This window comes from Amphiprion ocellaris, chromosome 6, assembly GCF_022539595.1.
Source record: "Amphiprion ocellaris isolate individual 3 ecotype Okinawa chromosome 6, ASM2253959v1, whole genome shotgun sequence".
Lineage (NCBI taxonomy): Eukaryota > Metazoa > Chordata > Actinopteri > Pomacentridae > Amphiprion > Amphiprion ocellaris.
The window spans coordinates 1,563,737-1,575,752 of NC_072771.1; the positions used below are offsets into that span (position 1 = coordinate 1,563,737).

Here is a 12,016-nt window from a genome sequence, read left to right on the forward strand (position 1 = left end):
GACGTCGCAAATATTCTGGAAGCCCAATAAGCACCAAAAACAAATGGGACCTGGTTTTGGGCAGTTAAACATTCAAAATTCCTGCAGTTTTCAAGTTAAATTCTGTGTTTTTGTAGGAAAAAACATTTGAGGCCCCATTTAGCATTCAAGAAAACAACTTTTATTGTCCCAGAAGTCTTAAAATCCAAGAGTTCCGTTACTTGAATGAAATGAAGCTTTTAATGTAAAGATTTAAAATAATTTTTGTACTGCAGTTTGTACCTAATAAAACAGTCAAGTAACTGATATTTATACAGAACATTTAAAATAACTAGAAACAAGATCAAGTGTTCAGAAATATTGAAAGACGTCGTATAATGTAAAATAATAATATAGTTTAATGTAATACAAAATAACAATATAGTATAAAAAACTATAATAATAAATAATATAATAATATAAAATAAGTAATATATTATAATGTAACAGTCTAAAATAATGTAATCTAAAATAATATAGTGTAATATAGAATTTAATATATAATCTGATATTGTATAATATAAAATAATACAATCTAAAATAATATATTTATGATACTTCAATTGTATTTTGATGAGTTGTGCTTTTACAAAAGTTTAATTTTAATCTCAGAATATATAATAATTAATATAATAATACAAAATAAATAATATATTATAATGTAACATAGTCTAAAATAATGTAATCTAAAATAATATAGTGTAATATGATAGAATTTAATATATAATCTGATATTGTATAATATAAAATAATACAATCTAAAATAATATATTTATGATACTTCAATTGTATTTTGATGAGTTGTGCTTTTACAAAAGTTTAATTTTAATATCAGAATATATTATAATATAATATAATATATTATAATATAATATAATATAGTATAATATAATATAATATAATATAATATAATATAATATAATATAATATAATATAATATAATATAATATAATATAATATAATCATCTTTGCACTTTTAAACTTTATTTTTATTTTTTCTGTTAAACATTTTGCCACCCTTGTATATATTGTAAATAAAACTGCTGTAACAATGTAAATTTCCCCTGGAGTGGGGAGAAATAAAGAACTTTATCTTATCTTATCTTATCTTATCTTATAATATATCTTCTTGACCCTCACGGGACTCCGTCAGCCTTCACCTCAACTATCGCGAGAATTTGCGGGAAGCGCTTTTCTTCCGCCATATTAGCCTCTCTGATGCTAGCGCTAGCTTCTGTTTCACGGAGGACCGGAGTGTTAGTCGAGCTGAAGGTTGGTGTTTTCTTTTTTAACATCTGTTTGGTTTCAGTAAAGCGGTTGTTTTCCAGCTCTAGGCTGTTTGAAGGAAACAAATATTGTTCATCTCCTGGTTTTCCGGTGAGTCAGTTAGCTGCTCTGAGCTAACGCTGGCTAGCCGTTAGCACAAGAAGCTAAAAACATTCTGGAGTCTGAGCCGTTCTGTTCTTCTTTTTAACTTAGAATCTTCTTTTTAAATCACTCTTCTCACCAAGTTAATAACACATGCCCTGCATTTATTCCCTCCTGGTTCCCAGACAGGATGTGGTTGTTGCTGATGCCTGAAGAAAACGAGTTTTTAGTCCTGTACTATTTCATTCTCATTTCTCGTCCCTGGACATATTGTAAATATTATTACTACTATTTTATATTATTTTAGTACTATTGCTATGTTTATTGCTACACAAGCTGCTGTAACAATGTGAATTTCTCCTGGCGTGGGGTCTCAGTCTACTTCTTAGTCAGTTTCCTGTCTCAGTTTATGTCCTGGTCAGTTTCCTGTTTCAGTCTACTTCCTGGTCAGTGTCCTGTCTCGGTCTACTTCCTGGTCAGTGTCCTGTCTCAGTCTACTTCTTAGTCAGTTTCCTGTCTCAGTTTATGTCCTGGTCAGTTTCCTGTTTCAGTCTACTTCCTGGTCAGTGTCCTGTCTCAGTCTATGTCCTGGTCAGTGTCCTGACTAACGTCTCCTCCTCTTTCAGGGCTATAACTGGGGCCATGATAAGAACGTGGTGACCATCTTCAGTGCTCCTAACTACTGCTACCGCTGTGGAAACCAGGCAGCCATCATGGAACTGGACGACACTCTGAAATACTCTTTGTAAGTGGGAACCTGGTTCTATTGCTGAAGATGGATTTAATTTACAGTCAGAAGGAAGTGAAAGCATGAGCCATTAATAAACATTGTTTATTGCATATCATGGCAGCAGAGTTTCCAGAATATGAACCTTTTAGGTCCAGAATCAGATTGAAAGGATTTCCTCACTTTGGTCTCATTTTACTCCACAGTGGCATCATTTTAGCTCGCTGTAGCCTATTTTTTCCTCACTATAGTCTCATTGTTCCTCACAGTGGCCCCATTTTTTTCCCAATATAGCCTCATTTTCCCTCACATTAACTTCATTTTCCCTCACTTTGACCTCATTTTCCTGTCTGTATCATAATTTTTCCTCTTGCCTCATTTTTCTTCACACTGAGCTCATTTTTCTCCATTGTAGCCTCAATTTGGCCTTAATTAATGTCACTGTGGGCTTATTTTTCTTAACCATAGCTTCATTTTTCTTCACCGTGGGCTCATTCATGATCGCTGTTGCCTCATTTTTGTCACAAATGCTGCCTTTTTTGCAGATTTAGATTTTTGTCGATATTTCTCAGATTTATGACAAACCTGATCAAACATTTTGAGTCTCTTGATCACACAACAAATGCCACATTTTACCGCTGAACTCCACAGCTCTGTGTGTCGGTTTAAATAAAGTTTGTGTGGACGTTTGTTTGTGTCTATCTTGTCCCTCTAATGAACATTCTTCTGCCCCCCCCAGCCTTCAGTTTGACCCCGCCCCCCGCCGCGGCGAGCCCCATGTGACCAGACGCACTCCTGACTACTTCCTGTGAATGTCCAAAGCCATCCCTGTCCATCATCCACGAAGCTCCGCCCACCTGCCTGCCCCTCCCCCCACCTCCACCTCCTCATTTTGGATGGAAAGAAGATATTAATAATAATAACGATGATTATACTGTACCAGGGAGAGTAGACGCAACCGATTGGCTGAACGAATCCGAGATTTTAACGAGAAAAAGAGCGAACCTTAACGAGCGGCGCCCTCTACAGTCGTGTTTTCAATATGCTGTCTTTAATGCTGTGCTTCTGGGGAAAAACATGTACAACTACGAGCTGTTTTCTTTTTTGTGTTTCTTACATGTTTGAAAACGATAAAATAAAACTACCAACGTGGACCAAATGTGCCATATTCTGATCCTTTACCATATGTACAACGCGCAGGTTTTTCCTTTTCTTTTCTGTTTTTTTTTTCTGTTTTTCTTTCAGTTTTTTTTCTTAAGACCAGCACTATCTCATACCTACCTGACGTCACCACACCACACATCTCATGGCATATGTGCTTTTTTCTGTTGCAAGACGATTTCAAAACAATAAAAAGACGAAAAAAAAAGAGGAAAAAAGTTTGCTTCAAGTAGTCCAGCTGTCAGTTTTAGCTGTCCAGGCTGCAGCCGGTGGTCATCTCAGCAAGTATATTACTGTAATTTGAATAAAGACAACAGACGTATGAAATAAAATGTCCTATTGACAAACTACCAGGACGACTCTGTGTCTTTTCTTTAGCTTTAGATTCTTATCCTTCAGAATGTGATCATTTCTGCAGACAGGAATCCATTTAGAGGTTTGTTTTTAGGTTCCTCTGCTGATCAGGAAAGTTTCTGAGTTCACTTTCAAAGATTTTCCAGCACGGTTTGAGACGTCGCAAATATTCTGGAAGCCCAATAAGCACCAAAAACAAATGGGACCTGGTTTTGGGCAGTTAAACATTCAAAATTCCTGCAGTTTTCAAGTTAAATTCTGTGTTTTTGTAGGAAAAAACATTTGAGGCCCCATTTAGCATTCAAGAAAACAACTTTTATTGTCCCAGAAGTCTTAAAATCCAAGAGTTCCGTTACTTGAATGAAATGAAGCTTTTAATGTAAAGATTTAAAATAATTTTTGTACTGCAGTTTGTACCTAATAAAACAGTCAAGTAACTGATATTTATACAGAACATTTAAAATAACTAGAAACAAGATCAAGACGTCGTATAATGTAAAATAATAATATAGTTTAATGTAATACAAAATAACAATATAGTATAAAAAACTATAATAATAAATAATATAATAATATAAAATAAGTAATATATTATAATGTAACAGTCTAAAATAATGTAATCTAAAATAATATAGTGTAATATAGAATTTACTATATAATCTGATATTGTATAATATAAAATAATACAATCTAAAATAATATATTTATGATACTTCAATTGTATTTTGATGAGTTGTGCTTTTACAAAAGTTTAATTTTAATATCAGAATATATTATAATATAATATAATATATTATAATATAATATAATATAGTATAATATAATATAATATAATATAATATAATATAATATAATATAATATAATATAATATAATATAATATAATATAATATAATATAATATAATCATCTTTGCACTTTTAAACTTTATTTTTATTTTTTCTGTTAAACATTTTGCCACCCTTGTATATATTGTAAATAAAACTGCTGTAACAATGTAAATTTCCCCTGGAGTGGGGAGAAATAAAGAACTTTATCTTATCTTATCTTATCTTATCTTATAATATATCTTCTTGACCCTCACGGGACTCCGTCAGCCTTCACCTCAACTATCGCGAGAATTTGCGGGAAGCGCTTTTCTTCCGCCATATTAGCCTCTCTGATGCTAGCGCTAGCTTCTGTTTCACGGAGGACCGGAGTGTTAGTCGAGCTGAAGGTTGGTGTTTTCTTTTTTAACATCTGTTTGGTTTCAGTAAAGCGGTTGTTTTCCAGCTCTAGGCTGTTTGAAGGAAACAAATATTGTTCATCTCCTGGTTTTCCGGTGAGTCAGTTAGCTGCTCTGAGCTAACGCTGGCTAGCCGTTAGCACAAGAAGCTAAAAACATTCTGGAGTCTGAGCCGTTCTGTTCTTCTTTTTAACTTAGAATCTTCTTTTTAAATCACTCTTCTCACCAAGTTAATAACACATGCCCTGCATTTATTCCCTCCTGGTTCCCAGACAGGATGTGGTTGTTGCTGATGCCTGAAGAAAACGAGTTTTTAGTCCTGTACTATTTCATTCTCATTTCTCGTCCCTGGACATATTGTAAATATTATTACTACTATTTTATATTATTTTAGTACTATTGCTATGTTTATTGCTACACAAGCTGCTGTAACAATGTGAATTTCTCCTGGCGTGGGGAGAAATAAAGGATTTATCTTTAAGACAAACTTTTAGGAATTTTCACCTCAGTTTCAGACCTTTTAGACAAAATATCACTGATTTTACACATTTAAACATTTACATTAATTTCAGACAAATGTCGAGTTGTTTTCATCAAATTTTGGAGTAATTTATGGTTAATGTGGAAGTATTTTGGTAAATTTTGGAATATTTTGGTCAATTTTAGAGTAGTTTTGGTCAATTTTGGAGTAATTTTTGGTCAGTTTTTGGATATTTTAGGCAGTTTTGGAGTATTTTGGTTAATTGTGGAGTAATTTTTGGTCAATTTTGGAGTCATTTTTGGTCAATTGTGAAAAAATTTTTGGTCGACTGGAATATTTTGGAGAAATTTTGAGTCATTTTGGTAAATTTTAGAATAATTCTTGGTCAGTTTTGGAATATTTTGGTCAATTTTGGAGTATTTTGAACAATTTTGGGTCAATTTTGAAGTAATTTTTGAACAATTTTGCAATATTTTGGTCAATTTTGGAGTATTTTGAACAATTTTGGGTCAATTTTGAAGTAATTTTTGAACAATTTTGGAATATTTTAGTCAATTTTCAGAGTCATTTTTGGTGACTTACTGAGTGAATGTGCTCTAACTGTTAAATGACCGTTTCTTCAGGATCTCTATCTGCATGCCGGACGGTGCTGCATCATGAGGAGTTCGTCCCCTGGTCTCCGTCTGGATGGAGGATGTGGTTCTTCACTATCGGTCCGGATCAGCAGAAGGACTCCAGACTCTGTTGGAGACCTCAGAGAAGCTCCTGGAACTGTTCCCCTGCCGGCCTCCTCCGGTCTTCACCTGCTGGTTTCCTGCCGCCGCCGATCGTCTACCCATCAGACCAGTAAAACCAGCTCCGGTCATCACCTCCTCAGACGCCTCCATCTCCAAGCCTCTGCTGGGGAACCAATCAGAGAGCAGAACAGCTGACGGCGTCTCAGAGGAGCAGACGTCTCCGGTCAGACGGTCCTGGAGCGTCTTCAGACAGACAGAAGTTCTGCTGCAGAGCTCCCAGTCCATGTCCAGACGTTTCCTCCACATGGTGTCGCTCCACAAGCTGCACCTCCGGCAGAGAGCCAAGTGGGTGATCAGAGAGAAGAACTGGGAGACCAGAGACATCGAGCAGGTCAGAAATATTATCTGTTTACCACGTTTCACCTTTTATCTCACATCTAGCAGAGAGAGACGGGAAATCACACCAGCAGAAGATGCTAGAACTACAACCAATCAACTGTTGGATTAAACTGGTTTGATTAATTCTAATTGGTTCAAAAGAACATCTTTGTGTTTACATGTGAACATTCAAATCTGATCCGTAATCTTTTTTTTTTTTTTTTTTAAAAGCTTTGCAAACAAAAATCTCACAAAGTGTTTGATGCATGTCAACTTTGGAGTCATTTTTGGTTAATTTTGGAATCATTTTTGATTAAATTTTAGTTAATTTTAGAGTCATTTTTGGTGAATTTTGGAGTCATTGTTGCGCATTTAATTTTTCCTCATCATCTGAGTCTTTTGAGCTGTCGTCATGTTGCTGTTTACATGTGAACATTTAAATCTGATCTATGAAATGAAAAAGAGAAAAACCTGCTAAAAGTGGGTCGATGAGCAGTAAAATAAACAAAACAAAAGAATTACTGAAGAAATGATTTCATATATCGACTTCAGTTTTCAGAAATATCCTCAGAAATATCCGTATTTATGCTCTAAACATTTCAGGCTGAAAGAGTCAATGATTTCAGATGAAATGATCATATTTAAGTCAAATTTAAATGTTCAATTTTTAATAGTTTTTGAAAACTAAACTCATTTTTGTCAGTTTTCATTGCATCATTTTAGTCTCATTTTTGCGTGTTTCAGTTTGAGAGTTTTGAGGCTTCAGGTGTCTCCATGTTTGTGTTCTCTAATATGAAACGGCTTCAGACTTTTAAAAAAATGTGCTGAAAATGGGGCTTTTAAAAAAAAAATCTCACCTCGTGTTTGATGTAGCAAGTTTATATAAATAAATAAAATATCAGTATTTTTAGATCTGAATGTTGAGCTGAATCGTAGATGGTGGATCAGCAGCTGCTGTAGACATCCTGAGGTGGTCTAACCGTCTGGTTCTGGTCTCTGCAGGTCTGGAGGACTCTAACTGTGGTTCTGGTCCCTGCAGGTCTGGAGGATTCTAACCGTCTGGTTCTGGTCCCTGCAGGTCTGGAGGACTCTAACTGTGGTTCTGGTCCCTGCAGGTCTGGAGGACTCTAACCGTCTGGTTCTGGTCTCTGCAGGTCTGGGGGATTCTAATCGTCTGGTTCTGGTTCCTGCAGGTCTGGAGGATTCTAACTGTGGTTCTGGTCCCTGCAGGTCTGGAGGACTCTAACCGTCTGGTTCTGGTCCCTGCAGGTCTGGAGGATTCTAATCGTCTGGTTCTGGTCCCTGCAGGTCTGGAGGACTCTAACCGTCTGGTTCTGGTCCCTGCAGGTCTGGAGGATTCTAATCGTCTGGTTCTGGTCCCTGCAGGTCTGGAGGATTCTAATCGTCTGGTTCTGGTCCCTGCAGGTCTGGAGGATTCTAATCGTCTGGTTCTGGTCCCTGCAGGTCTGGAGGACTCTGATCCGGTCTGTCCGGAGCTCCGGTCTGCCGTCGTTTAACGCCAACATCCAGCGGCAGCGAGCAGAGATCTGGGTGTTCTGTGACGTTCTGAACGGAGAACAGGTGGGACGACACCTGAAGGAGCAGCTGCAGCTGAAGGGGAGGATCAGTCTGACGGTCCGTCACCTGGGAAACATCTTCAGCCTGTAGGGAGGATGGAGGAAGGAAGGAGGGAGGATAGAGGGAGGAAGGAGGGAGGATGGAGGGAGGATGGAAGAAGGATGGAGGGAGGATGGAAGAAGGATGGAGGGAGGATGGAGGGAGGATGGAAGGAGGATGGAAGGAGGATGGAAGGAGGATGGAGGGAGGAAGGAAGGAGGGAGGATAGAGGGAGGAAGGAAGAAGGATGGAGGGAGGATGGATGGAGGGAGGGAGGAGGGAGGAAGGAAGGAGGGAGGATAGAGGGAGGATGGAAGAAGGATGGAGGGAGGAGGGAGGGAGGAGGGAGGATGGAGGAAGAATGGAGGGAGGATAGAGGGAGGATGGAAAGAGGATGGAGGGAGGATGGAAGGAGGATGGAGGAAGGAAGGAGGGAGGATAGAGGGAGGAAGGAAGGAGGGAGGATAGAGGGAGGATGGAAGAAGGATGGAGGGAGGATGGAAGAAGGATGGAGGGAGGATGGAAGGAGGATGGAGGGAGGAAGGAAGGAGGGAGGATAGAGGGAGGAAGGAAGAAGGATGGAGGGAGGATGGAAGAAGGATGGAGGGAGGATGGATGGAGGGAGGGAGGAGGGAGGAAGGAAGGAGGGAGGATAGAGGGAGGATGGAAGAAGGATGGAGGGAGGAGGGAGGGAGGAGGGAGGATGGAGGAAGAATGGAGGGAGGATAGAGGGAGGATGGAAGGAGGATGGAGGAAGGAAGGAGGGAGGATAGAGGGAGGAAGGAAGGAGGGAGGATAGAGGGAGGATGGAAGAAGAATGGAGGGAGGATGGAAGAAGGATGGAGGGAGGATGGAAGAAGGATGGAGGGAGGATAGAGGGAGGATGGAGGAAGGAAGGAGGGAGGATAGAGGGAGGAAGGAAGGAGGGAGGATAGAGGGAGGAAGGAAGAAGGATAGAGGGAGGATGGAAGAAGGATGGAGGGAGGATGGAAGGAGGATGGAGGGAGGATGGAGGGAGGAAGGATGGAGGATGGAGGATGGATGGAAGAAGGATGGAGGAATGATGGAGGATGGATAGAGATCTGACAGCTGGTGAAGCTTCATCCTGGTGGTTCTCAGGAGCTTCGGTCTCAACCAGAGACTGAACTCTGTCAGTTTATTTCTGAGTGGACAGAAACTAAACCTTCAGTCAGAGATAACAGGAATGAAGGAGGTTTGAACTTTCTGCTTCAGTTTAACTCATCATGTGATTCTTCTTCTGTTCTTCTGCACTAAATGAAGCAAACACCTGTTTAACCCCTGAAGACCCAAATATAGAAAAAAAATGAGCAATAAAATAAAACTAAAACATATAAATAATAACATAAACCCAAAGATGGACGAAAATGAGCAGAAAGGAAAAAATTATATAAAACATATTGAAAAATTAGCAAAAAATAAAAAAAAAAAAAAAAAAAATATATATATATATATATATATATATATATATATATATATATATAGTTATAACCAAAATGTCTAGGAAAACAGCAAAAAAATAACAAATAATAATATAGAATCCCAAATATGCATGAAAATGAGCAAAAACAAAAAAGAATATATATATATATATATATATATATATATATATATATATATATATATATATATATATATATATATCAAATAACATAAGAATATAAAACTGATGTCGTATTTCTGCAACAGTGGGTTTTAAAGAGTTAATGGAGATTTACCATGGAGATCTAACTCCACAGCATCAGTTACCATGGAGATCTAGCTCTACAGCATCAGTTACCATGGAGATCTAGCTCTACAGCATCAGTTACCATGGAGATCTAGCTCTACAGCATCAGTTACCATGGAGATCTAACTCTACAGCATCAGTTACCATGGAGATCTAGCTCTACAGCATCAGTTACCATGGAGATCTAGCTCTATAGCATCAGTTACCATGGAGATCTAGCAGGTTAAAAGGGAACCACCTTCCTGTTCCTGTAAACTCTGACTTCAGCCTCTACTTTCCTCATTAACCCTCTAATCTGGCTTCATAGTTGCAGGTTTGTGTTTTGTTTTTTTTAACATTTCTTTTTAATTTAAACCGTCCTCTGCTGAAGATGTTCAATCATCTGGAAACCCTCAGATCTGACGGCTGCAGGAGATGAATGTCTGGAGACTCTGAACCCTAAATGTGTCGTCACAGTTTGGACGTTTTAGAGAAGTTTACATCAGAGGAATTCAGAGCAAATAAAAACTCTCCAGGCTGAGATGAAATGCTTCACAGAACTTGGATTTTTAGCGTCGGTGAACAGACCGAAGTAAACCTGAGACGGAGCAGCAACGTTATTATTATTGTTTATATTAATATTATTGTTCCTTTATGACACCTGATCAGTACCAGGACTCACATGTAAACACGCTGGATGAGGGAAATGATCGACGTTTTGTAAAATCATTTCAGTGTTTTGTACATGAATATATTTTAAATACATTCTGTTTACATTTTAATATGAATCTGTATTTAATGAATCTGCTGAATGTTTTTACTCCCCTCTCTGTTTATGAATTTGAAATGAGATGATTGTTTTTCATGCCTGTGTTTTGAATAGATGTTTGTTTTTCATAAGCTCCTGCGGTGGTGTGTGTTTGTGTGTGTGTGTGTGTGTGTAGCCGTGCATGTCACGAGCAGCCGTGCACGTGGATGCAGACTGCTTGTATAAGAGCTGAATGAATGAGGGCAGCATGAACACCCCCATCTCACTCTCTAACACTCTTTTGTTGCTCTCCTGACAGTTCTGCACTGCATTAAAATCTAGGTTAGCGGAATTGACGTCAGTGCCCTGCCTCCCTGCCCGGCTGGAATCGGTTTTAATCTCTTAAAGCTACGTTTGTCGCTTCTGCTGTCACAAGAATAAATAATGATAACAATAATAATAAATAGCGGTGTTTTTTAGTAACATTTAAAAATTATTCGGCTGCAACACGTTTGATTTATTGTGAAATTTGTGATGAAATTCTAAATAAACACATCTTTAAAACCTCCTCCGGGACGATCACTGTCTGCACGTGCTATACTTAATCCAACACAGCAGCAGTTTTCCATAAAAATGAACCTTTTTATGCGAAATTTCGATCATTTTGAACACGACGAAGCGGCTTTATTTTGAAACTCTGACGCATGCGCAGTAGATACCAGTCCCGCTGGAGGATTTCAGACGGCGGAGCCACGAGTGTCTTCATCGTGAAAATACTCGGTGAAATAGCGGAATATCTCGGTTCTGAACAGCAGCCGGGGGTCGTGTGTGCTCCCCGCTCCGTTATGGGTCCCGGTGTTCCCGCTGCTGGAGCTTTTTATCGTTGAAAAAGTCAAGAAAAGGTGAGACGGCGGCCATGAGCTAGGCAGCTAAGCTAGGCGGCTAGGCTAGCGCTGGCATGCATTGTGGTTTCCTGGACGATTCTGTTACTGATTTCTGGTTTTATAGCTCAATTTTTACAACTTCTGGCACTTTTATTGTAAAGATTAACTGTGTGAGTGTTTGATTCAAAGTCTTACTTGGAATTTTAACACCAGAAGCCGAAATATACCTTAAAATACGACTTAGTTCTGTTTTTCCTCATCAGAAGTCCATCTGGAAGTCAACAGATTATAGGTTTGTTTCTATTTATTTATGTAAAATATGTAATTTTTAAATGTAGGCACGTTACTCACTTTGTTTTAACGTTTTCGGCTCAAACCAATCATTCCTAAATTCTTGATTTTTGGTTAATAAAGGAAGGAGTGTTTTCTTTAGTTTTCGTTTTCTCAGTCAAAAGTCCAAAAAAAAACAGAAAAGCAGAAACTTTTCAAACTACAGAAGCCACAGTTTTATAGTTTTAGATTTTATTTACAGCATAAATGATTTGGATTTTTTTTTTTTAAATACTGTCATGTTAAATTTCTTGAGAGTCTAAT

The 12,016-nt window shown here is 38.1% G+C and overlaps 2 protein-coding genes and 1 long non-coding RNA gene across 7 annotated transcripts in view; all 3 read left to right on the forward strand.

Annotated features, from left to right (window-relative positions):
* The first annotated feature begins 1,762 nt into the window (after positions 1 to 1,762).
* Positions 1,763 to 3,624, forward strand: LOC129349055 (uncharacterized). Its single transcript, XR_008601890.1, has 2 exons — positions 1,763 to 2,131; positions 2,853 to 3,624. It is a non-coding gene; the product is annotated as an uncharacterized LOC129349055 (long non-coding RNA).
* Positions 3,625 to 4,724: 1,100 nt separating this feature from the next.
* zgc:101664 (uncharacterized protein LOC450064 homolog) lies at positions 4,725 to 8,195 on the forward strand. Of its 5 annotated transcripts, XM_055011132.1 has the most exons (4): positions 4,725 to 4,842; positions 5,956 to 6,460; positions 7,450 to 7,525; positions 7,678 to 8,111. In XM_055011132.1, the coding sequence occupies exons 2-4, from the start codon at positions 6,020 to 6,022 to the stop codon at positions 7,962 to 7,964; spliced, it is 804 nt and encodes a 267-aa protein (XP_054867107.1). In that variant the 5' UTR covers positions 4,725 to 4,842; positions 5,956 to 6,019; the 3' UTR covers positions 7,965 to 8,111. The 5 variants fall into 5 exon arrangements, with proteins under 5 accessions (XP_054867107.1, XP_054867105.1, XP_054867106.1 ...); XM_055011130.1 differs by lacking the exon at positions 7,450 to 7,525 and having other exon boundaries at positions 7,678 to 8,195; XM_055011131.1 differs by lacking the exon at positions 7,450 to 7,525 and having other exon boundaries at positions 7,717 to 8,194.
* Positions 8,196 to 11,254: 3,059 nt separating this feature from the next.
* Positions 11,255 to 12,016, forward strand: part of LOC111569137 (phosphatidylinositol 3-kinase regulatory subunit alpha-like) — a 32,557-nt gene continuing 31,795 nt past the window's right edge. Inside the window, exon 1 of the mRNA XM_055011102.1 lies at positions 11,255 to 11,440. The gene's annotated coding sequence lies outside the window, so the exon portion shown is untranslated. The remainder of the gene's footprint in view (positions 11,441 to 12,016) is intronic.